The sequence below is a fragment of the Pleurodeles waltl genome, chromosome 10 (assembly GCF_031143425.1).
Source record: "Pleurodeles waltl isolate 20211129_DDA chromosome 10, aPleWal1.hap1.20221129, whole genome shotgun sequence".
NCBI classification, from domain to species: domain Eukaryota; kingdom Metazoa; phylum Chordata; class Amphibia; order Caudata; family Salamandridae; genus Pleurodeles; species Pleurodeles waltl.
In genome coordinates this window covers 818,066,160-818,092,940 of record NC_090449.1, presented here as the reverse complement: position 1 = coordinate 818,092,940, position 26,781 = coordinate 818,066,160, and the positions used below count along the sequence as shown (strand labels likewise).

Sequence of the window (26,781 nt, the reverse complement as noted above, 5' to 3'; positions counted from 1 at the left end):
AGCTCAATGGGGTCAAGGAAGTCCGCTATCCTTTGAGGATCTGGCTATACAGGTGATTCATTTGTAGTATTCTGTGAATCTGTCATTTATGGCCCCCTGAGTATAAAGATGGGTTCCCGACTCCGCCTCCACCTCAAGGATAAGGGATACCCTAGTGGAACCAAAAGGGAGCCAGCTCTATCCCATTCTGCGTGTGGTGTAATCATATATTGACCGTAATCAAAGCACAGTAGCTTCTCGGTGCACACTGCTACTTCATTTTTATCAAGTAACTGTTGCTTCAGGACAGGGTTCCTTGGTATTGAGTTCTCTAGGTCCCTAAGTACCCCTTCAAGTTTATCAAGTTCTTTACCCAAGGTGTGTCTTGCCAACACCACCTCAGCTATACATTTTCCCCCAATGACTGCCTTAAAGGCATCCCATTCAATCATTAGGGAAGACGCCATGTTCCTATTGTCTGTGAATAAGGACCGAATTGCTTTGCCAGTATTGTGGTGGAATACTTGGTCTCCATTGTCTTTACCTTTAGTCGCCAGTTGGGGATGCAAGGGAGATCTCAAGCCCAACAGAGGGACAACAGTATAGAATTGTGATCTGATGCAATCCTACATTGATATTGTGTGGTCTAAACAGTGCTTTGGACACTCGGAGAGCACAAAAATGCATCTAAGAGGACATGTAGGTCATGCATTCCAGAGTAAAAGGAGTTCTCCTGCGTGTGGGGTGCGCATGTCTCTAGGAATTTATTACTCCCCACCTTCGCTGCTAGGTTGTGAACATCCATGCCAGTCGGTATACCAGTGAGTCAGGAAGAGATGGGTGAGACCTATTGAGCACTGGGTCTGATACACAGTTATAGTCCACCACCCTCCCAAATCAAGATGTCATGTGTTATGTATGGTGCTAGTGTCATCGAAAAAAAAACAAAAAAAAAAACCTTGATATATGTTTGGAGCGTCTAATCCTATAACTGTTAGATCACGACCCGCTAATCCTCCTACTATCACAACATATTGGGGGGGGGGGGGGTCTTTGATTTTAGATGTCAATTGAAATTGAACTCTGGGTCTAACCCAAATTAGCACCCCTCCAGTGAAAACAGTGTGTGTAGTGGCATCTTACTGGCCACCATCGTTTCTTGAGGGCCTCTTTCTCAGTTGTATTAAGCTGTGTCTCTTTGTAAGATTGGAAAATGGTTGCCCCTCCTTTTCAGGTATGTATATACCTTGTACCTTTGGGTCATGTTATTGAGGCCCTGCACGTTTCATCTGAGAAACTTGTACATTAAGGAGGACGCATGGGTCTGGTTCAATGTGGAACAGTAGATTGACCGGCAGAGTGTACCACTGTGTATATCGGGCCAGGGTCCCCAGCCAGGACATGCCAGGAAACCTGGGGTCAGTCGGAGGGTGACAACTCCTGAGGGCCAAAAACCAGAAACAAATTTCTTAATTCCCCAAACCCAGGACAAGAGGAAACAGCCATCCCATCCAAACCAGCCAAACGACATTTAGCTCTTCTGCAATCAACATCTGCACAACTATGATAGAGGGTGGGGGGTCTTTGCCAGGTACCACACCTCCTGGCGTCACATCAAGCCACCCAGCGGTAGGTCAAGATATCAGGGTCCCTCCCGGCCCAAGCCTTCACAGGCATGTCTCTTGGCATTACTCACGGTTACATAGTAAGCACAAAGCAATAGAGCTAATTGACAGGATTATGGTGTCTGTTAAATGATATGATCAGAGATATCCGGTGTTAGCTGCGACAGCGTGGCTGTAGTGTCTCAAGAGGACACTGAGGCAAGTTCGGATTCTGAATCTCCCAAGCTGTCAATGTCTCTTAGCGAGGAGGGGTCTGATCCTGCTGTACTAAGTGCACCCACTTCCTTCACCACCTTCTGCCGTTCTTTCAGGGCCTGTGATCTAGAGGGAGCTCCCTCTGAAATGCTGAATGTGTTCTTCTTAGGAGACCGCTGAATGTAGTTACGGGCAGTGGCCCCTGAGGGATTTATTTATTGCGGTAGACTGTCCAACCAGTCCCAAAGTACCTTGGGTTTTACAAAGGACTGCACTTCCTCTGCATATGTCACTCGTAGTTTGGCAGGGAATAGCATTGCATTTGGTATGTTGAGCACTTGAAGGCATTTTTTGGCGGCCAAGGATGAGGCTTGCCTCAGCTGGACCTCTCTGGAGCACTCAGGGAATATCATAACTTGTTGATTTTCCATTATTAAGTTCTTCTCAGGTCCAGGTTTGAGACAGATTGTGATCCCTGTAGTACAACAATTTGGCTATCACTGGCCGCCCTAGGCTGCGGAGGGTTGTTGGTACTCAATGGGTGCTTTCTAAGGTGTAATAGGGAGAGTACCTCTGGAGCCACTACTTTGGAGAGCCATTTCTCTAGGTAGGCAACCATGTCCTTGTTGGCACCTTCAACTCTTTCAGGCAGACCTATACTGTGTACACTGTTCCTCCTGGCCCTGTTTTCGGAGTCCTCAGACTTGAGTTCCAGTTCTTTGGTTTTGACCTCAACTTGGGATAGCCGGTCCAGCACAGCTGTCATCTTTGAGGCTATTGTCTCAAGGGATCGCTCAGTTTTTGTTACCCACTCCACTAAGCGCCGGAGGTTGTCTCTGAGTAGACCAATGTCTACTGCAACAGTATCGATTTTCAGCTCTAGTGCCTCACAGGAGGCAGTGATAGCTTGTAGGATTGTGTCCAGTATTGTAGGAGAATGGTCTGTCCAGTGTTGTAGGAGAATGGTCTGTTCATGCCTGGCCAGTGGTTGTGCTCCGGTGTTCATTAGTGTGGGAGCGTGACTCCTGGAATGCAGTCAGATCAGCCATGTCCTTTTTTCGCAAGTATTTACGGGAAGACAGGAGGGCAAGCATGATCCTTTGTGTGGGGCTCCCCAATGGCAGCCCAGCTCCTTAAGGGTCCTTAGTCTCTACTTGTTCTTCAGCAGAGGCTGGCGCCGCACAAAGCTGCCCCATTGTCTCCCATAGCTTGTATTCCAGACCAGCTCTCACCCTCTCCTCGTTGCAGAGTTACTTCACTGCGGGCCTGGTCTCCTTGGTGTCGGGTCCGCAGCACCTGGCTCCTGCATTCCTCGACTGGGGTCTCTGCCAGGCCCCAGCAGCAGCATGGCAGGGCATCCCGCGGCTTTCTATATGGGTCATAGGCGTGGTGCCATTTTGTGAGACCCCCCCGGTGTGGTGTGGAATTCCATCTCTGTTCACTGCCTCCGCAGTACTGACCCCTGCTCGAGAACGAGGGGCGTCTTGATGCCACACAAGACAGCTGGGCATTTATGAGGGCTGGTGTATGTAAGGATGGTGATGGTGCTGGATGGCAGAGTTTGGCCGGGAGTGCCACAACCCGCGTCCTACTCCATTGGCGATTTGTCTGCTGCCCACCCCGCTATTTAGGTAGTTAAAAAAAAAAATAAAAAAATAAAAGGGCTATCTTTGACCTTTGGGAGGCAGTCTTACTGTCACTGCCTCTTGTGCCCTCTCTATGATAAAAGGAAGAGAGAAATTATCAACAGTGATGAATGAGGTCAGTCTATTTCTAAAGAAGTCTGTTGGGTCCTTCCCTTTTGCGCCAATAAATCTGATATTTTTTTCACAAGCGGCCTTCTGCACCTTTACTCGCAGTGCCTGATCTTCTTAGAACAGTAGCAGCTGTGTCACTGTCTTCTTGTGCTCTGTAACCTAAATCTTCGTGCTCAGAGATTCACTCTATTGTGCCATGTATACTTTCAACCACATTTATGAGATTCTGATTTGCATCACTATGGTGCCCACCTTCCCAATTTTGTATTCAAGAGTTCCTTCAGAGCTTTGTATTGTCTGCACTATTCTTTCTGTAGCAGGATGCTGAGGGCCCTGTCCTCCAAACTCTGTCCTCCTCCGCCGCCCCTGCTGTCCTTTCTTGGACAGGAGGAAGAAACTTTGTGTACTTGTGTCCAATCTTCCATGTTTTTATGCACTTTGATCTTTATCTTTGCATATTGGTTTTTCTAGTTCACAGTCCTTAGGAAAGGTTGGTAGTTCTCTTATGGTTTGTTTTCCCCTTTTAGATGGCTTTGGTCTATGATTCACCACCTACCCACCCCACTAAGGCTGTCTTTCACTCTGACCAAAGCTTGGCTCCCTTTGTGTCTTTTTAGAAGGCTGCCACTCTTAACTCAGGATTATAGCTTTGGGCTCTTCTCACCCCCACATGGTTTTCTTTTTCGCTTCCTCCAGGAGAGAAGTTTCCTGTTTTATTGAGTGATTGATGTCAGCATTGATATTGCCTTACTGAAAGGGAGGCAGGTGGTGTCTCCAAGCAAGGCATGGGAGGGTGGTCCAGCCCCCGTCGCTGCATTTTCACAGGCTGTCCAGCTTGCTTACCCTCTCTCATGGAGGTGATTGGCAAGAGCAGCTGGGTCGCTCACATGACAGTATCGTCCTGTTTCTCTCACTGTGGTTATCCATACGCTGGGCCTCCTCAGGCTCTGTGGCACTTTTGGGGCTTCCCATCATTTACTACCCAGAGGATAGTAGTTTGTAAGATCGGTGGTTGCCTTCTCTTATTTCATATCCCCCCCACCTTCTTGCCAGCCCAGGTCAGGGGTGTTACTATGTCCTCAGGTTTTTAGCTTCTTCTGCTGAACAAGTTTTATTGGCCATAGGACTCTGCACTAGTAACTGCTACTGACGTATAGTAAAGTGCTTGTGCTCTCCCTATTAAATGTGGTAAAACTGGGACATACCTCATTGGCAAACTTAATTTAAGTCCCCAGTATATGGTACTACATGTATCTAAGGCTGGTAAATTAAATGCTATTAGTGGACTGTGGCACTTATTGTACCATTCACTAAAGCAGCACTGCAAAACATGTCTCTAGACCTACCATTGCAGCTGTGATATGTAGTTGGAAAAATCAACCCTTTGCCAGGCCTATACATTCCTTTTAAATTCTTGTAAGTCACCCCTAAGGTATGCCTTTAATGACCATAGGGCATAGTGCATGGTATTTAAAACATAGGGCATGTATATTTAATGTTTTGCATTCCCTGACTCTGGAAAAACCTGCAAAGCAGTTTGTAAGTGTGGCAAGGCTGGCTCCCTTATAGTTTACCATTGAGACCACAAGTCACCCCATCCTGGATTCCCCTAGGTGTCTAGTTTTGAAAAATGCACAGGTTTGGTAAGTTTCCTTAGGTGCTGGCTGAGTTAGAGGCCAACATCCACAGCTAGGCACTTTCCAAAAAAAACGCTTAAGATTTCACTGTTAAAATGTGATGTGTCCATGTTAAGTTTCCTGTCGCGAGCATTAGGCCTACCCACGCAAGTGAGGTGCCATTTTTATCGGGAGACTTGGGGCAACATAGAATATCATAACAAGTGTTACTGCCCCTTGTCGTTCTCTGCATTCTTTCCTTCCAATTGTAAGACAGCGTGTAAAAAAGACGTCTATTTGAGAAATGCCATGTCATTCACATGCTAGAATGGGTACCCCGGAATTCAGAGATGTGCAAATAACCACTGCTTCTCAACACCTGATCTTGTGCCCATGTTCGAAATATAAAGGTTTTCTTGATACCTATTTTTCACTCTTCATATTTCACCAAATGAATTCCTGTATACCCGGTATAGAATGAAAACCCATTTCAAGGTGCAGCTCATTTATTGGCTCTGGGTACCTAAGGGTCTTGATGAACCTACAAGCCCTATATATCCCCGCAACCAGAAGGGTCCAGCAGACGTAACTGGGTATTGCTTTAAAAAATCTGCTATAGCTGGAAAACGTTATAAAAGAAAACGTGGACAGAAATGGCTTTTTTTTCACCTCAATTTCAATATATGTTTTTTATTTTAGTTGTTACTTTCTGTAGGAAAACCTTGAAGGATCTACACACATGACCCCTTGCTGAATTCAGAATTTTGTCTACTTTTCAGAAATGTTTAGCAGTCCGGGATCCACCATTGGTTTCATACCCATTTCTGTCACTAACTTTAAGGAGGCTGAAAGCACAAAACCTAGTAAAAGTGGGGTATGTCCCAGTAAAATGCCAAAATCGTGTTGAAAAATTTGGTTTTCTGATTCAAGTCTGCCTGTTCCTGAAAGCTGGGAATATGGTGATTTTAGCACTGCAAACCCTGTGTTAATGCCATTTTCAGGGGGGGGGGGAAAACACAAGCCTTCTTCTGCGGCCCTTTTTCCCCATTTAAAAAAAAAAATAAATAATAATAATTTTGCTGTTTTTTGGCTAATTTCTTGGTCTCCTCCAGGGGAACCCCCAAACTATGGATACCTTTAGAATTCCTAGGATGTTGGGAAAAAAGCAATCAAACTTAGCATGGGTAGCTTATGTGGACAAAAAGTTATGAGGGCCTAAGCACGAACTGCCCCAAATAGCCAAAAAAGCCCTGGCACCTGATGGGGGAAAAGGCCTGGCAACAAAGGGGTTAAAGAACTATACATATTTAGAATATACACATAATCAGATTATAAATATTTATCAACACAGGCATATGCAGTCCATTGCTGTTTGAATATGTTGGTTATGACGGAAAGAGCCAACTCTTGAGTAGTCTTCTGAAGGTAAAATAGTTATCCGAGCATCTTATATATAGGGGTAATGAATTCCATACTTTGACTGCTTGAACAGAGAAGGATGTACTACCTATTGTCTTTTTCTTGTATGGTGGGTTTTTGAGGCGGGGTGCCAATCTTGAGCGGAGGTTTCTTTGTTGAATGTATTTGGTTATTTTGTTTCTGATGAAAAGCGGTCCTGTTCCATGTATAGCTTTGTGGGTGATGCAAAGCAGCTTGAAAGTAGATATTCTGGCAACGGGTAACCAGTGTAGTGCTGTCAAGGCAGGGGAGATATGGGCTTGCGGTTTTACATGTAATAGAGCCTGGCAGCTGAGTTCTGAATACGTTGTAGTTGTTTCACTATAGATAGAGATGATCCATTGTAGAGGCCTTTGGCATAAACCAGTTTGGATAGTACAAGAGAGATAGTAACCTGCACCTTGTTAACTTGGAGTCCATGGTAATTCCAAGGTATTTAACTTCCTTGGATACTCGAGGAGGTGGTCCCTGATCATAAGGCCAGGTGCACAGTGGGTCATAATTTTTCCAGTTGCCACTTGAGAGTATTTCTGTTTTGGAAGCATTCAGTTTGAGATGGCTCCAAGTCATCCACTGATCAATGGCTCTGAGGAAACTGTATATTTGTGGGTTTTCAGTGTCTTTGGGTAATTCCAATTTAATTAGTATTTGTGTGCCATCTGAATAGTTGTAGCATGGGAGGACAACGGGGGAAACATTTCTTTAAATAAAAAATAAAAAATAAAACACTGCTGCCGTCTCCTGCCACGTCGCTGCTCTTGTGGTGTGCCAGCATTTCTGCCAGTGTCAAGTGTTCCCTAACAGCTGATGGCTCCCCTCTGGTGAGATGTGGATTGCTCCAAGATAGTGGACACATGGCTTCGGACGTGGGGAGGTGTTTAACTACCTTGAACCTGATAGCTTTTTTTCCTCCTATTAAGATGTAATCTATTTTTCTGAATTAAATTAGTTTGGAATTTTTCTTGTGTTGTGTCTTCACTTTATTACTGTTGGAGTACTCGATAAATACTTTATACAGTGCCTCTGACTTAAGCCTGACTGCTTTGTGCCTAGCTACCAGAGGCTTAAGCACAGGTTTATTTAGTGACTTTTGTGGTTCACCCTGACAAAGATTGTGATTTATTATTTAAGGTGTGTCCTCGTCCACCTGTACTATTAGTCCAGTTTGGTAGAGGGGTAGCAGACTGCGAGGGTTGGGCAAAAGAAGTTAAAATATCCATCCCCATCACACACCCATCAAGCCTAGTGCCTCGGTGTGGGGGAGGGTTTGGGGGAAGAGAGAGATTGGTTCCTGTTTGAAGGGAAGAGTTCAGGAGAGGATAGACTGACACAGTCCTTATGGCCTGCTGGGTGCATTTTGAGTCTCCCCTTCCTCACCTGGGAGGTGTCTGGCTCCTCTTCAGTTATGCCTGCTTCTGCCCTAGGCCACTGTATCCCTCTTCAGCCCCAGGAGTCGCTGAAGTTCATAGTGCAGTGCTAGTCACTCCTTAACTGCAGTGCCTATTTGCCCTCACAAGTTCAGCCATTTTGTGGTGGCCAATCTGGTTCACCTCACCTCCTTCCGATGTGGTTCGCCAGTACCTCGCTCCAATTCAAGTGATGTTGTTTTGGGTCCTTTGCCACGTTCACAGTCACCTGAGTTAAAAAGCAAAAAAAAAACAAAAAAACTCAGCCCGGCCCCTGTCTAGGGTATGCCTCTGTGGTCCTCTGTAGGTGCTGCCAACTTAGTGGTCGTGAGAGTCAGCTCTGACCAAGGCTGAACCGGCATGACCATCTGCCCTGGATTCCAACAAGTGTTTCTGTATATTGGGGAGACTCCACAGAATATTAAGGGGAGTCGTTCCGGGTTTAGGATTATTATAGAGGCTAGACCGTACCCGCGGTGATCCTGTCCGTTCGACATTCTTGTTGCCCCTCCCGCCCCAAATTCCCTTTCCTCCATGCTTTGCATATCTGACTCTAAATGACATCCCAATGTGAATGAAGGTTCACTTTTCAAGCGTATAGCATCTGCTTGCAAAAGCATGATGGACTGTTTTAGAAGGTGCCATTTACATTTCTGTGTTTTATTTTAGCCAATAACTGCATAAAGAAACTAACTTGTGGAACCTACTTTTATGTAATATGGCCTTATGTGATCCTACCTGCATAAATATGCCACTTTCAGTAATTCCGCTGTATATTTGCAATCCTTTTGACTTCATCCTAGCTTGAATATTATTCTTGCCATGCCAATATTTTATGCTAACATGATTGGTACCTTTAATATCTTGTTTGTATGCACTTCTTAACCTTTTGAAATTAATATTTGATCAATACTCATTTATCCACTTTATATTTCTCCTTAGGGCCATCTGAGTCTGACAACTTCACTCATAACCTAAGAGGTGTAATTCCTCGAAGCTTTGAATATTTGTTTTTCTTAGTAAACCGTGAAAAGGAAAAGGTAAGAAGTTGGATGTAAAACTGCTTTGAAGACCAGTTGAATGCAATTAATCGCCTTCGTCATCCACCATTGCTCTTCCAGTTTGAGGCTAGCTATAATTGAACCCAAAAATACCCCACGCACGGTCTTGCATGCCTTTTACTTTGTGCAAAGTATGCCTGTGTAGTTAATTATTTTGAAAAACAACTGATAAAGAAATTAACCTTCATTAGGTAATTTCATAAATTCGATTGTTTTGAATATTTGCCTTGGTCATGCAGGAAATCGTTGGTACATACATATTTAGACGTTTTGGGAAGCACAATATAAATTGCCTCAAAGCCTCTTCATTTATTTTTTGGGTGCCAGAAGTTCGTTAATGAGTTAATTGGTGGGCTGCATACGCTTTGCATAGAGGCCATATTACTCTTGGGCTGCATGTAGAGTGACGAAACCCTCGTTTAGAACACTGCACACTATATTTTCATAGCTTGGCTGAGACAATAATGCTGTTTTTCCTTTACAGCTTATCGTGATCAGCATCAATCTGCTGCATATTTTTACATTATAAATCATTGTTAGGTTGCTGGCTACTCCTGGGGAAAATCTCCCTTTTGAGATGGCATGACAATATTGGTAAATCACAGCCTGGTTGAACACAGTCAGAAAAGTGGATTTTGTAGTGGAGGCTCACTTGTTATGCATGTACTTCCTACATCCTGACCAATCAATCGTTCAAACATTTATAGAGTGTGACAAATTACACGTGAGGGTTTCAAGGTACTGGAGCTCTATGCTGCTGCGTGGAGGTATGATCATTCGAAAATCCAGGTCTTTAGTTCTCTTCTGAATCGCTGGAGCAACGGTGCAGTCCTGAGTTGCAGGGAGAGGTTGTGCAAAGCATTGGCTGGCAGGTGCAAGAAGGAGCATCCTCCGCTGTTGTATCAACTGATTCATGGGGTGTCTGAGAGGGAAGCTGATCGGAAGTGTCTGGTCAGTTGGTGGAAGGTCAGGCATTCATTGATATATGCTGGTCGTTTATTTTACAGGGCCTTGTAGGCGTGGATTAGCATCTTAAACTGGCATCTTTTCTGAATCAGGAGGCAGTGTAGTTTCTTGAGATGAGGTGTGATGCGGTTCCTTCTAGGTAGGTGGAGTATGAGTCTTGGCGCTGAGTTCTTTATTGTTTGGAGTCTCTTTAAGAGGTGTGCTGCTACGTAGATTGTGTTTCCATAGTCTAGTCTGCTAGTGACGAGGGCTGTGTGACTGTCCTTCTGGTGGATGCTGGGAGCCACCAGAAGATCTTGCGAGGCATGCGAAGGGTGTGGAAGCAGGCAGATGACTGTGTCGGCTCATTTCTTCATGGATAGCTGTTATCCAGGATGATGCAGAGGTTATGGGTGTGGTCTGTTTGGGCAGGAGTGTGTGCCGAGCTCTGCAAGCCACCAGGTGTCATTCCATTGTGAGGTGTTGTTTCCAAAGATGAGGACTTCTGTTTTTTCTGTGTTGAGTATGAGACTGTTGTCCTCCATCCAGTCAGCTAAGTTTATCATGCATCTGTGGAAGTTATCTTTTGAAGGGCTCTATGGACAGTGAGAGAATGAACTGTCGTTAGCATAGGAGATGATGTTCAGTCTGTGTGATCCGACAGTGACAGCCGGGGGCATGTAGGTGTTGAAGAGGGTCGGCCTGAGGGACGATCCTCGGGGGACTCCACAGATGATTTTCTTGGGCTCTGAGGTGAATAGTGGAATACAGATCCTTTGGGTTGCCAGTGAGGTATGAGGCGATCCATTTGAGGACGTTTCCTTGAATCCCAATGTGGTGGAGTCTTTTGATTAGGATGTAGCGGGAGATGGTGTCAAACACTGTGGACAGTTCCAAGAGGATGAGGGTTGCTGTCTCGGTGCTGTGGTTAGCTCAAAATCTGGATTGGGAGGGGGTCTAGGAAGTTGTCTTCTAGGTGTTGGTTGAGTTGCTGGTTGATTGCTTTCTTGAGGACTTTTGCTGGATAGGGGAGTAGCGGGATAGGCTGATAGTTCTTCAGTCTGGCTGTGTCTGCGGATGTTTTTTTCAGGAGGGGCCTCACTTCATCATGTTTCCAGGCCTCTGGAAAGGAGGCAGCGATGATGGAGGTATTCAGGACCTTCATTAGCTCATCGGCGATTGTCTTGCTTTTGAAGTTGAAGACGTGGTGGGGGCACGGGTCCGCAGATGTTCCAGAGTGCAGAGAGTTCGTGATTGAAATAGTGTCTTGCGTGGTGAGGAGTTCCCAGTGGGTGAGAAGGTGTTTGGGGTTTGTGATTGTGCGTGTAAGCTGATTGATGCTGCCTACGGTGGAGGGTTGGCATTTAAAGCTTTCACAGATGGCCAAGACCTTGTCGAGGAACCAGTCCATGAGGTTGTCACTCAGTTCCCTGTGAGGGAGTGTTGTCATTCTCGGTAGCTGCGGGATTGGTGAACTCCTTTTTGATGGCGAAGAGTACTTTGCTGTGGTTTATGCTGGCTATGATGCAGTGTGCTAGTGCGTTCGTCTTGTTTTCTTTCAGGAGGCGGTCATACTGATTCCGAAGGCAGTGCGTTTTTTTTTTTTTTTTTTTTGCTGATGCACCACTTCCTTTCAAGTTGTTGGCAGCTGCATTTGGTGAAGTGCAGTTCCTCGGTGAACCAACTTGTTCTTTTGCTTTGTTCTTTGACCTTGGCTGGGGCGATGGCGTTGGCTCATTCTGTGATCCTCTAGGAGAAGTTCTTTGCTGCTTGTTCAGGGTTGTCGGAGTCTCTCAGGTGGGAACAGAGAGTGTCGTTTCAAAAGTCTCCTGATATCTTTTTCCAGTTTCTTTGTGAGGATCTGGGGGACACGGTGCCAGGGTAGATGGTCCTGAGATGAAGTGTACGCTGTGGTGGCCGGATCAGGTGAGTGCTGCGGTGTGGATCTACCTGGCTCTCTTACTGGATGTGAAGATGGGTTTGAGCCTTTGTCTGCGAAGTGAGTAGGGTCGGTGAAGAGCTGCTTGATGCTGATGTTGTTCAAGCTTTCCAGGAGATTGGTGGAGTTAGTGTCGCTGGGGTCGTTGAGGGTGGAAGTTATGTCCCATAGGAATATGTAGTGCTTGTTGTCGATTGCTTGCAGGACGATGAGTTCTGGGATGGCATTGCAGAAGCTGGAGCATGGTCCTGGTGGTATGTAGGCAAGGGTACCTCCGAAGGTGCTTTTTCCATCTCTGTGGAGTTGGAAGTTGAGGTGTTCCATTAATGGTGTGGTGTAGGGTCGTTGGGGGATGTTGTGCAGTAGATGTTGTCCCTGTAGATGATGGCAATTCCACCTCCCAGCTTGTTGGTTCTGTCCCAGTGTGTTATCTTGTAACCTTTGGGGGTGGATGTGGCGATGTCTGGTGCGGAAGTGCGATTGAGCCAGGTTTCTGTGAGAAAGATGACGTCCGGGGTGAGGGAGGAGATCGTCTCTCAGACCTTGGTGGTGTGTTTAATTAGTGAACATGCGTTGAGTAGGATGCACTGGAAATGTGTTGTGGTGGTATTGGTCAAGGTGTCTGGTGCAACTGGATTTGTGGTTATCGTTCGGTGCTGAAGGTGAGATGGCAGCGTTGGCAAGAGAACGGTCCTCTGGTGGTACTCTGGGATGTGCAGCAACAGTGGTTGTTGGTGCATCTGAGGTCTAGGGCTCGGAGGCCAGCGGTGGTGTATTTTTGTGGAATGGAAAAGCCAGGGGTCCTGTTGCTGGCCGAGGTCCAGGCATGGACAGGCGCAGACAGGCTTGCCTTTGACACACCTGCTGCGCACGTCTGCTGCACGGCTGCCATTTAGTAGGTCCTGGGAGGTGGGAGGGGTGGTGGGTGTGGCTAGGTGGGAGGCAGAACAACAGGCACCAGGTGGAAGCTGCAATGTGGGAGAAACAAAGGAATGGACAGTGAAAAAAGGGAGGCAAGAAGCAGGAGAAAGTAGTTAGAAAAATGGGGGAAAGGAAGGAGAAACCTGTGAAAATGAGGCAAAAAGCAGGAGACATATACTCAGAAAAACTGTGGGAGAGCAGGAGAAAGCAGTAAAAACAAGGCAAAAAGGAAAGAAAGCACTCAGTAAAATGGGGGAAGGAGAATACAGTGAAAATGAGACAGCAGGAGAAAGCACTCAGAAAAATGGGAGGATAGAAGAAAGAAAGTAGTGAAAATGAGGAAGAAAGCAGGAGAGCTCTCTGAAAAACAGGGGGGAGAAGAGAAGGCAGTAAAAACGAGGCAGAAAGCAGGAGAAAGCACTTAGACAGGAGGAGAAGGGCGAAGAGGGAGAGAGAATGAGGCAGAAAACAGGAGAGACCTGCTCAATAGGGTCGTGCTGCGGTCTCCATTAAGTAGGTCCTGGTAGGAGGGAGAGGAGGTGGGTGGGACTAAGCGGGAAAACGAGCGTGAGGTGGAAGCAGCAGCTGGGGGGGGGGGGAGGAATGAATAGTGGAAACAAGGAGGCAAAAAGCAGGCAAAAGTACTCCGAAATTGGGGGAAAGGAAGGAGAAAGCAGTGAAAAAGCAGGAGAAAGCACTCAAAGGAGGGGAGAGGAGGAGAAAGCAGTAAAAATTAGTTGGAAAGCAGGTGAAAACACTCAGAAAAAGGGGGGGTTGAGAAAGCTGTAAAAGCTATGCCAAAAACAGAGCAGTCAGTAAAACAGGGAAGGAGAAAGCAGTGAAAATGAGGCACAAAGCAGGAGAAAGCAATCAGAAAAACTGGGGAAAGGAGAGGGAAAGCAGTGAAAACAAGATAGAAAGCAGGAGAGAGAGAGCACTGGGGAGGGGTGGGGGGAGAACAGGGCGAGAGAAGGCGAAAGCAGTAAAAACCAGGCAGAAAGCAGGAGAAAGCATTCAAGAGGAGAAGGCAGTGAGAACGAGACAGAAAACAGGAAAGAGCGATAGAGCAGCAGGGGAGAGCTGGCCTGGGACCTACTCAAAGAGATCATGCTGCGACCTCCATTAAGTAGGACCCTGGAGGAGGGAGGGGTGCTGGGAGGCAGTGGGCGGGTCTAGGTGGGAGTCAGGAAAGCAAGTGGAAGCAGCAATAGGGGACAAAATAGGAATGAACAGTGGGGAAAAAAGGACCCAAAAAGCAGGAAAAAGTGCTCAGAACAACCTGGGAAATAAGGTGAAAGCAGTGAAACGAGGAAGAAAGCAGGGGAAAGCACTCAAAAACAGGGGGAGAAGAAGAGAAAGCAGTACAAACGATGCAGAAAGCAGGAGATTGGATGGGGGGAGAAGGCAGTGGAAATGAGGCAGAAAACAGGAGGGAGCAGTTCAGCAGCAGGGCAGACTTATTCTAGCAGAACTCAAATCTCACAAAATGTGATTAATCTATTTCTAAAAATGCAGGTACAGAGTACAAAGTACATCTCTTCTGAAAGGTGTAGTTCTCTGTTCTAATGTAATCCTCCAATGTTCAAAATGTGCAATTCTTACTCTAAACAAATCAAGTAGGAAAAAAGGGTGAAGAGTCTTATTCTCTTAAGGTCCTTCTGTAGTTTGAGGCAGGTCTCGAATCTGGAAAGCAGACTGTGCTGAACTGTCTGCATTGTTGGTGCTCTGTTACCTTTGACATTATTTCATTCTGTCAACCTCTTTCCTTAACCCCTTAACTGCTGGGCCTTCACTCCCATTCTCCATCCCCACAAGTGCTGACTTCTTTTCTGGATAGTTGGAGCAGTTCATGTGTGGGCTCCATTCCTGGTTTCCACAAAAGCTATCCATGGCAAATATGCGTCCTTTTTTTCCACATCCTGGGAATTCTAAAGGTACCCAGGATTTGTGCATTCCCCTGGAGGGGACCTTGGAAATAGTCCCCTTGATAAAAGTGCCTGCTTTTTTCCCCTTTAAAATGGCAACAATTAACCTTTTTCTGTGCTAAAGTCATTATCTTCCCAGCTTTCACAAACATGCGGAGCTGCATAAAAAAACACATTTTTGATTACATTTTTCGAAGAGGTAGCCCATTTTTTTTTTGCTATCAACCTACTTCCAGTTTGTGGTAGAAACCAGTGTGAAACCCATGGGTGATCTACGAGAGCTATAGCTTTCAGAAAAGTAGACAAAATTCTGAATTCAGCAAGGGATCATATGTGTAGATCCCTCATGGAATTCGCAAAAAAAAAAAATAACTGTTGACTTAACTGCTTTGGTGCGGGCGTCACCCTCCCTGGTGCGGGTCACGACCAGTGGCCGACACCAGGATGGGCATTAATAAATCCTCGGGTGCGTCGCACCCGAGGATTTTTTTTTTTTTTTTTTTTTTTACTTCCCTGGGGAGACACGGAAGCTACTGTGTCTCCCCCCGCCCCCCACCCGCCCCTTTGTGACGTCAGCGCGCCGCGAGGCGCGCTGACGTTGCAAAGGTGTTTTCCCCATCAAAGCAGGAAGCAGCCTTGCGGCCGCTTCCTGCTTTGATGGGGAAAACGGCCTTTTACACGTTCGGGAAGGCCTCGTAAGAAAGGGGAGTGTCTCCCCTTTCTTACGAGGCCTTCCTGAAAGTGTTTCCTGGCCCCCGATCGCAGCTGTGCTGCGATCGGGGGCCAGGAAACACTTTCAGGTTTCCTGGCCCCCCCGATCACAGCTGTGCTGCGATCGGGGGGGCCAGGAAACACTTTGAAAAGGCCTCGTAAGAAAGGGGAGGCTCTCCCCTTTCTTACGAGGCCTTCTGAAACTAGACACCAGGGATTTCACTTTTGGGGGGCAAACCCCCCCCCCCCCCCCCCCCCCGGGGATTTTTTTTTTTTTCTCCCAAAAAAAAAAAAAATGAAATGACAGGGGGTCGCCCGTGGGCAGGGTGACCCCCTGTGGGGGCAATTTTTTTTTTTTAGATGTTGTAGGGTTTCCCTGGGGGCCATTTTGGCCCCCAAGGAAACCATACAACAACTAAAAAAAAAATATATGTATATATCTATATATATCTATATAGATAGATATATCTAGGTACATGGATATATCTATGTAGATTTATATATATATATATATATATATATATATATATATATATATATATATATATAGAGGTAGATCTGTATCAAAGAGATTTATAAAGCGCGCTACTCACCTGTGAGGGTCTCAAGGCGCTGTGGGGGGGCGGGGGGAGGGAAAGGGGCTGGGAGGTTCACTGTTCAAAAAGCCAGGTTTTGAGGCCCTTCCTGAAAAGAAGTAGGTTTTGGGTCTTGAGAAGGTGGGTTGTGAGTGCGTTCCAGGTTTTGGGTGCAAGGTAGGAGAAGGATCTGCCCCCGGTGGTGGTGTGTTTGATGGGGGGGGACAGAGGCGAGAGAGAGGTCAGCTGAGCGGACTTTCGTCTGGGGGTGTGGAAGTTGACTCTCGTTGAGGTAGACAGGGCCTGTGTTGTGGAGTGATTTGTGTGCGAGGATGAGGATCTTGAAGGTGATCCTTTTGTCAATGGGGAGCCAGTGGAGGGATTTGAGGTGTGGAGAGATGTGTTCGTGTCGGCGGAGGTCGAGGATGAGTCGTGCTGCTGAGTTCTGGATGCGTGTAGTTTGCGCTTGAGTTTGAGTGGTGCCGGTGTAGAGGGCGTTTCCGTAATCAAGCCTGCTGCTGATGAGTGCGTGAGTGACAGTTTTTCTGGTCTCTGTGGGGATCCATTTGAATGTTTTTCAGTATACGGAGTTTGTTGAAGCATGAGGAGGTAAGAGCGTTGATTTGTTGGGTCATCGAGAGGGAGGAGTCTAGGATGATGCTGAGGTTGCATGCGTGGTTGGTGGGGGTGGGTGAAGGGCCTAGCGTGGTGGGAAACCATAGGGGGTCCCAGGTGTTTTTGTGTGGGCCAAAGAGGATTATTTCGATTTTGCTTGAGTTGAGTTTCAGGTGGTTGGCTGTCATATATATATCACTTTTGTCAATATGTGTGTGGTTTCCCTGGGTGGAAAAGGGTCCGACTTGTCTAGTGGCAGTTTTAGTGCCATAAAGAAGCGCAGAAGGTTTATATGCCTACTGCAAAGAGCACATCTGTATTTTATGTAACTAGCTGAGTACATTAGTAACGTCTATGGAGAGATGAAGGGCACTTTTGCTGGGTGGTAATGAGGGAATCCGAGGAGGAGGGAGTGGGAGCACCAATAATGATTGTTGGACTGGGCGCAGGAGGTGCTAAAGACTGTGACGAATGGTATGTGACAAGGTGTTTTTTGAGTGTCTTGAAAGTACGTGCTGATTGAGGGAAGAAGCGCAGGTAAGGTGGCCTCTACTGTTGCACGTATCTCACACACACCATCGATTTTGTGACTGTCTACGTAGGCTAGTGTTTTAGAGCAACAGTTTAGCCAATAGCAGAGATGGCATCTTGATGGATGACTGCTGCCTGCACTCGGGTTATAGAGGACCGCTCTGACATAGGATCAGAGACTGAGACATCAGATACTGAGACAGCATCTGAGGGATAGGATAATGGCGCAGACTCTGGGAGTGATTTTTCAGTCAGAGGAGTCCCATTCGAAAACTCCTCTTCCAGTACATTATGAGGAAGGTGATGAGGACAGTCCTGCTGTCCCTTCGCATGTTCGTGCAACTGGGTAATAGTGGGTTAGGCCAACCCAGAGAGCAGGTGAATGCGGCGGCAAGCAGAGAGAGAGTGCTCTCTTGGGAGCTCACCAATTTAGTTCAGCCCCAAATTCCACCACCCAAATCATATTGTGGAGACATCAAAATTGTCTATGGCAAAACAAACTGGTTTTGTAAGGCAGGCACCTGTGTTTTTGGTCCTGGATTCGGCGGCCATATAGAGAAACACACTAAACCCAAACATTTCTGGAAACTAGACATTCGGGGGAGTCCACAGAGGTGTGACTTGTGTGGATTCCCCAAAGTTTTCTTACCCAGAATACCCTGCAAAGCTGAAATGTTGAAAAAAAACTCTATTTTTCTCGCATTTCTGTCACACAAACTACAGGAATATGCTGGGATCCACAACATTCCTACCACCCAGTGACTCCTCACCTGTCCTGATAAAAACACTACCCCACTTGAGTGCCTACATCTAGTGCCTGTGTCAGGAATGGATCACCCCAGGGTCAACAGCTGCCTCACGTAAGGACCAACATTGACCGTTGTGTGATCTATTCCTGTCGCAGGCACCAGGCCTAACCACACAAGTGAGGTATCATATTTATCGGGAGACTTGGGGGAACGCTGGGTGGAAGGAAATTTGTTTCTCCTCTCAGATTCCAGAACTTTCTGTCACCGAAATGTGAGGAAAACGTGTTTTTTTAGCCACATTTTGAGGTTTGCAAAGGATTCTGGGTAACAGAACCTGGTCCGAGCCCCACAAGTCACCTCAACTTGGATTCCCCTGGGTTTCTAGTTTTCAAAAATGTGCTGGTTTGCTAGGTTTCCCCAGGTGCCGGCTGAGCTAGAGGCCAAAATCCACAGGTAGGCACTGTTTTCTATGGAAAAAATGTGATGTGTCCACGTTCTGTTTTGGGGCATTTCCTGTCGCGGGCGCTAGGCCTACCCACACAAGTGAGGTATCATTTTTATCGGGAGACTTGGGGGAACGCCGGGTGGAAGGAAATTTGTGGCTCCTCTCAGATTCCAGAACTTTCTGTCACCGAAATGTGAGGAAAACTTGTTTTTTTAGCCACTTTTTGAGGTTTGCAAAGGATTCTGGGTAACAGAACCTGGTCCGAGCCCCGCAAGTCACCCCTCCTTGGATTCCCCTAGGTCTCTAGTTTTCAGAAATGCACAGGTTTGGTAGGTTTCCCTAGGTGCCGGCTGAGCTAGAGGCCAAAATCTACAGGTAGGCACTTCGAAAAAAACACCTCTGTTTTCTTCAAAAAATTTGGATGTGTCAACGTTGCGCTTTGGGGCGTTTCCTGTCACGGGCGCTAGGCCTACCCACACAAGTGAGGTATCATTTTTATCGGGAGACTTGGGGGAACGCTGGGTGGAAGGAAATTTGAGGATCCTCTCAGATTCCAGAACTTTCTGTCACCGAAATGTGAGGAAAACTTGTTTTTTTAGCCACTTTTTGAGGTTTGCAAAGGATTCTGGGTAACAGAACCTGGTCCGAGCCCCGCAAGTCACCCCTCCTTGGATTCCCCCAGGTCTCTAGTTTTCAGAAATGCACAGGTTTGGTAGGTTTCCCTATGTGCCGGCTGAGCTAGAGGCCAAAATCTACAGGTAGGCACTTTGGAAAAAACAGCTGTGTTTTCTATAAAAAAAATAGGATGTGTCCATGTTGTGTTTTGGGGCATTTCCTGTCGCGGGCACTAGGCCTACCCACACAAGTGAGGTATCATTTTTATCAGGAGACTTGGGGGAACATAGAATAGCAAAACAAGTGTTATTGCCCCTTATCTTTCTCTACATTTTTCCTTCCAAATATAAGAGAGTGTGTAAAAAAGACGTCTATTTGAGAAATGCCCTGCAATTCACTTGCTAGTATGGGCACCTCGGAATTCAGCGATGTGCAAATAACCACTGCTCCTCAAAACCTTATCTTGATCCCATTTTGGAAATGCAAAGGTTTTCTTGATACCTCTTTTTCACTCTTCATATTTCAGCAAATGAATTGCTGTATACCCAGTATAGAATGAAAACCAACTGCAGGGTGCGGCTCATTTATTGGCTCTGGGTACCTAGGGTTCTTGATGAACCTACAAGCCCTTTATATCCCCGCAACCAGAAGAGTCCAGCAGACAAAACGGTATATTGCTTTCAGAAATCTGACATCGCAGGAAAAAGTTACAGAGTAAAACATAAAGAAAAAAGGCTGTTGTTTTCAGCTCAATTTCAATATTTTTTTATTTCAGCTGTTATTTTCTGTAGGAAAACCTTGTAGGATCTACACAAATGACCCCTTGCTGAATTCAGAATTTTGTCTAGTTTTCAGAAATGTTTAGCATTCCGGGATCCAGCATTGGTTTCACACCCATTCCTGTCACTAACTGGAAGGAGGCTGAAAGCACCAAATATAGTAGAAATGGGGTATGTCCCAGTAAAATGCCAAATTTGTGTTAAAAAATTTGGTTTTCTGATTCAAGTCTGCCCGTTCCTGAAAGGTGGGAAGATAGTGATTTCAGCACCAGAAACCCTTTGTTGATGGCATTTTCAGGGAAAAAACCACAAGCCTTCTTCGGCAGCCCTTTTTTCCCATTTTTTTGGAAAAAACAAAATTTTCACTGTATTTTGGCTATTTTCTTGGTCTCCTCCAGGGGAAACCACCAACTCTGGGTACCATTAGAATCCCTAGGATGTTGGAAAAAAAGGACGCAAATTTGGCGTGGTTAGCTTATGTGGACAAAAAGTTATGAAGCCCTAAGCGCGAACTACCCCAAATAGCCAAAAAAGGGCTCAACACTGGGGGGGAAAAGGCCCAGCAGCTAAGGGGTTAAAGAAATTTTGCAAATGAGTAGGAAAAAAGTAGCCATTTGTGACAACGTTTTTATCTGTAAATTTTTGTTGTCATGGCTAATTTACAAAAGCTATATACCGTTACATCCGCTTGTGGGAATATTAAGGGTAGTAGGTTTTCCAAGATCCCAAGGTACCAAGAGCCAATAACTGAGCTGCACCGTACAGTGTTTTTTCATTGTGTACCAAGTATTGACCAACTCATGGTGAAATATGTAGTGAAAAATGGGTATCAATGAAATCTACATATTCTGAAATGGGTACAAGATAAGGAGTTTAGGAACAGTGGTTATTTGTACATCTTTGAATTTGTGTGTGCCCGTACTAGCATATGATTTAGAGGCTATTTTTCAAAGTGTCTTCTTTCTTAAACACTGGCTTACATTTGGAAGGCATAAATGCAGTTGATAAAAAGAAATGTTCTACTATTCTATACTCCCACATTTCTTTCAATAAAAATGGTATCTTACTTCTATGGGTAGGCCTAGTGCCCGCCACAGGAAATGGGCCAAAACACAACATGGACACATTACATTTTTCCACTGAAAACCAAAACTTTTTTCCAATGTGAGTAGCTGTGGATTTTGGGTTCTAACTCGGCTGGCACCTAGGGAAACCTAGCAAGCTTGTGCATTTTTTTTAAACTAGACCTGGGGGACTCAAGGGCTGGGGTACCTTTTATGGTTCCACCAGGTTTTTTTCAGCCAGAATCCCTCCCAAACTTCAAACTTTGACTGAAAAAAAAAAAAAAATCCTCATTTTTCTGTGATGGAAGATTTTGGAGTTTGTGGGGAGCCACACACTTATATCCACCCTGCATTTCCCCAAGTGACCCGATAAAAATGGTACCTCACTTGTGTGTGCAGGCCTAACATCCACAACAGTAAAACATCCCAAAACTCAACATGGACACACTACATATTTCCACTCAAAACTGACCCCTTTTTTTCTTTTTTTTCTTTTCTTATTTTAACAAAATGGATAGCTATGGACTTTGGGCCCTAGCTCAGCTGGCACCTGGGGAAAGATAGCAAATGTGTACATTTTTGAAAACTAAACACCGAGGGAATCCAGGGTGGAGTGACTTACGTGGCTCTCACCAGGTTTTTATTTTTATTTTTATTTTTTACCCAGAATCCCTTGCAAACTACAAACTTTGACTGGAAAAAAAAGAAAAAAAAATCCTCACATTTCTGTGATGGAAGATCCTGGACTCTGTGGGGAGACACAAATTTCCTACCACTCTGAGTTGCAACAAGTCCCCCTATAAGAACAGTACCCCACTTGTGTGGATGGGCCAAGAGACCATGTCACACAGGGTGCTAAAGCGTTACATTGATAGGTAAGCAAAATGTATAGCTGCGGTATTTGCGGCCATGCTGAGGTGCCACACACACAGGCATTTTTGAAAGCAAGACAACCAGGGGATTCTAGCATGGATCCCATTATGTTTTCTTACCTACAGTGCACTACAGTCCTTAAAATTCCCCCCAAATCACACATTTTCTTTGCATTTATGTGATGCAACCTTCCAGAATCAAAAAACGCTGCTCCACCTGTGTAGCTGGGTCTAGTGCATGCAAAATGGATTGATCAAACTGAGGTCAATGTTTGCCTGCTGTTCACATGCTTCTACCCTTACAATCAGGTCCTTAGTACTAAAGTGGCTTTCCTTCCAAGTGAGAAAACCTCTTCACATTTTCGGGCAATCTATAACCCTTCCTACCTTTTACCCTTCGCCTTATCTCAACAAGGAGGATGAGAAATTAAACCAGTTGGACCACTGTAGAGCACTTATTGACTGTACAAAGTTGATCCGGTCTGATGACCAACTCGTTGTGGATATACAGGCAGCAACGAAGGCAAGGCAGTCCTGAAGGGGGACGTTTTCTTGATGAGTCAGTGTGTATAAAAATGAGCTATGCCCTTGTCACAAAGGAACTACATAAGGGAATCCAAAGCAAAGTATTTTACTCTAGTGCTTGTCAGAGGTGTTCCTGTGGCTATTTGTTGTGCATTGAGATGAGATTCTTTCACAAGTTGGATACGCATTTTTCCTTTGAATCGGAGGTTTAGAGTGGTGGCTATTGAGCACGTTTTGTACTCAAGGATTTCCTTGTCTAACCACTCCCTCAGGCCCATCACCTGCGAGGAGGTACAGTATTGGAATTTATTTATTCTACAGGTGAAGAATCTACACCCTTCAGATGAAAGTCTCTTACCTTCGATTATGTATGTTTTTTTTTTTTTTTTTAAGCAATGTTATATAGTATGAACTTGTATTGGTGCACTTTACTTGAAAACCTGTTAGGTTACATAAGGTCACACTCCTTTCTTTAGGAAATAGGAAATTACGTGATTTACCCAAAATCATCGTATGTTGAACCAATGCAGAGACTCGAACCTGGTTCCCCAGTTCCAAAGTCAACAGCTCTTGTCATAACAAGACATCCTCTCCTTCTGGTGAATAGTTGCTATACCTGCAGATTTTTCACCTGTCCCTCACACCTTCCTATTCTGAAGGATGGTCAAAGACCACTAATACTAAAAAGGTTCTAATTTATTTGTTGCTTTGCACTGTACTGCCACATAATTCATCTATCATTTTTTCATCTCTGTTGAAAAGGGGATGGACAAAAATAGGTAGGGGACTGTGGCCAGTTTGTGCTGTATAATTTTTGTTATGTCACTTTGGCATCACTTATGGCGCTGAGATTGAGCCAGCGCCCTCCTACTGGCAGAATAGAGCTATAAAGTGTTAGCTGGTCCAGTTTGGCACCTGAGGCTATTCAAAAGATGAGGAATCTACAGCTAGATCCACCAAACTTTTTCTCAACAGAGGAAACTTAAAAAAAATATAAATTTGAAGCAACGGTCAGCAGGATGAATATGAAAGAAAATCAGAACTTTTTGCACCTTTTGAAGTTGGATGGGGTGCCAAAATATCAAGCTGGTATGCTTAGCTGATAAAGCACATGATCAATAACAGGGATCATAATACCAGAGTTAGAGGGACTGCTTGGAAATGTCTCAAGCAACAAAGAAAAGTGAGAGATGCAAAGATGACTGACATGGAACAGAAGAAAGAAATGTGGTTATTCATTCTCACAAATCAAGATGTGCTATCACCTACGGGACCAGGGCTGTGTAACATTCTGGTCTGGTGCATTCAATTATCCAGCATTCCTAGGTTCCAAAAGAGCAGTAATCCGTTGTTAGAACAGACTCTAAGCAAAGTTGAGCAACTGTGAAAAATCCTATTTGAGAGAAAAAAGTCTAAATAGAGACCTGCAAAGGATAATTGTGTTTTGAAGAGTGAAGATGTCATCTCGGATGTATAACTGTTTAATCAATTTAGGTGTTACTACCAGATGAGTAAACCATAACTAATTTCATGAAGTTAGTGCCTGTATGCGTTTTCTGTTTTGTGTTATTGTTGACTATAATATATGAACCTGAATACAGTATTTAAAACCTGACAGTTATTTTTATGGTTTCAGCACTATTAATGAGACTCTTATGTCCGCTATTGTAGGCTGGTGATGGGAAAAGCTTTCTGTGTAAGTGCTCTTTCATAGAGATTTACAATGAACAAATATTCGATTTACTGGATTCTGCTTCAGCTGGACTGTTTCTAAGAGAGCACATCAAGAAGGGAGTGTTTGTTGTTGGTGCAGTGGAACAAGTGGTGACTTCTGCAGCTGAGGCGTACCAGGTAAGGAGCAGAATCTGGTAGTCAGCTCTGAGTGTGTTTGTTAATACAGTTTTCAAGTGCAATGGATTACATGCTTGAATGTATCATAACCACCGACATTGTCCTTGGTTGCATTCCACTCCTTTGTTCGTTTTTCACAGTTGCTCATTAGGACCAGCCATCAACAACCCAGCCTGCCCAACCACAGTTACCATATCATGTCTGTTCTGAATAGGAACATTAGTAACACTGGACTGGTTTTACACTTCATTGGGTCTGCTGAGTCTGATGCGTCTTCATTCTCTGTGCTACAACGAGCTACAGGACCCCTTCTTAGACATCCCTGTGTATACCTGTGTATATTATGTGGTGTGGGTACACCCTGACTTTTGCCCCTTACTCACTATGTCATAGATAGAGGATTTTGCCTAGCAGTCTGAACTGGACTTTTCCTATTGGAGCAAGATCAAGGCTGACTGATTTGTAATTGGGTCCCCTTTTGTGTTTTAACTGACCTTCAAAAAATATATTTTTTGTTTTCTGAACCTTGATGTAGTTCCGTCCTTTATCATACCTGTGTGATTAGCTGATATCTACTGCAGGAGAATGGAAGATATGATTGTTACCACAGATTTGAAAGCTGTAGAGTGTATTTTGGATTCCTCCTATATATAAACGTCACCTCCAACATAGGTTTATACAACTCTCTACATGATATGAATTGAATATCTCTGGTGCAAATTGTCAATAATTATACATTTCAATTTATCCATCAAAGGTAGCCTTGCCTGATGATGCGGATGACCATTTGCCACTATGGGGCCTTTTCTTGGGGTGTGGAGGCAATGTCTCCGGTTACTGACCATATCCTGTGCGGTTAAGTTAGCATACCACTGTAGTCAAAGGGAACAAAGCAGTTTTATTTCACATGTGGTAGCCAAGAAACTTCCTTAATGGTCTTGACCCTTGCAGCCTAGCTTGGATGTATGGTGAAGGATGACACCTAGAATCAAGGGGTTTAAATACTATGGATTAATATGATACAAGTGGTAACAATATCTTCACTATCCATTAAAGAGCTTTAGTTAGAAAAACATCTTTTACAGTTGAGCAAACATGTACACTTGAAATATGATAAAGATAAACGGAAAGTCCTAGGACCTTCTCCACCCAAGTTACAATCCCATAGGTCTTTGTAGCTCCCTCACACTATGACCTAGTTAACATGAGCCCACTGACCAGTGTTATCTTATTGGGATGATTTGGTCTTTTCTAGCCTTTTTTAGAAGACTTTGAATTCCTCAGTAACAAATGAGAATGATTGAAAGGGTATATGCAAAGATAATTATATTCAGGCTTTACTTGGATCTAGCCATCTGTGTTACTCAAGGATGGTGAGGAATAAGTGCTTTTTATGCCAGCTCGGAAGAGTGAAAAGAGTGTTTTATGTGGTAAATGCATATAAATTGCACAAAAAACAAACGTACTCCACTTAAGGTAGAGAAATACATGATTTTGCTTTTATAGCACCGCCGTTGAGGTCCTTTATCTACCAAGTAACTGCTAAATACAGCAAGGAATATGTTAGTTCAATAGTTTCATGTATTTTTGTGCCCACCGGTGAAAGAGGGCAGAGAGAGCCTCTTTGGATAGTACTCAGTTATAATGTTAGGTGGAAAGGTGGGTGAAGCAGCTGCTGTCCCAAAATTTCACTGTTGTATCGTATAGTAATTTTTTTATGTAGAGCAATGGAAAATAGTTCTCTTTCTGAAGAAGTTCATTATCTAGCGCCTGCATTGGCTGTAACTTCCAACAGGTGCACTAATGTTGCCTTTTTGTACTCGTCTATAGATTGTTTGAAATATGCTCTCTAGTTGGCAAAGGTTTTCACCCTGTCCAAGTATGGGCCACAATGTTAGTCAGAGCACAACCAAAATCATTCTGTGTTCACCCTCTCCGGTAGCTTGACACAGAGCAGGCGGGCTTAACGTACAAGGAAGTGTGTACAGTATTTGTACAGCAACTAATATAAGTAACACTGTGAAAACACCACAAAATGTATTCTACATCGGGTTAGGAAAATAGATATTTATCTGAATACAATAAGACCAAAATGACAAAAATACAATATGCACAAGTCAAGATATCACATTTTAAAGGTTTAAATGAGTCTCAATCTTAAGAATCAGTGGGTGTATTCTTTTAACATGCTGTACCCGGGATGCGTCAAAATTAATGCAGAGGAGAAGATGTGTCAAGAAGTAAAGCGGTGCGTCTGTTTCCTGCGAGGAAAAGGTGATGCATAGTTTCTTTCCATGCTGCAAGGCGATGCGTCAGATTCCAGGAGTGCAGCCGTGGTTCCTCACTGCGATGCAGGTATATTTTGATGCATGGAAAGCCAAGAACACATTGAGCAGAGGCAACAGGTGCTGCATCGATCCAGCAGGCGATGTGGTGATTTTTCAGCTGGGGAGCAGGCGCAGAATTGATCTGGCTGGTGTGTCGAATTTTGCAGGCGTTGCAGCGATTTTCCGACATGCTAGATTTTCCTCTCTTTGGTGAAGTCTTTGATAGTCCTGAGACATCAGTACATGAGGCATGCTCAATCCAAGCCCTTGGAGAGCACTTGAGAAGGAAGGCAGA

At 44.8% G+C, this 26,781-nt stretch overlaps 1 protein-coding gene across 2 annotated transcripts in view; it reads left to right on the top strand.

Moving 5' to 3' along the window:
- The window catches only part of KIF15 (kinesin family member 15), a 930,781-nt gene that overhangs the window by 84,029 nt on the left and 819,971 nt on the right, over nucleotides 1-26,781 (top strand). For both annotated transcript variants that reach the window (XM_069211483.1, XM_069211481.1), the window contains exons 6-7: nucleotides 8,979-9,076; nucleotides 23,980-24,159. In XM_069211483.1, coding sequence (XP_069067584.1) covers nucleotides 8,979-9,076; nucleotides 23,980-24,159 — 278 coding nt within the window. The remainder of the gene's footprint in view (nucleotides 1-8,978; nucleotides 9,077-23,979; nucleotides 24,160-26,781) is intronic.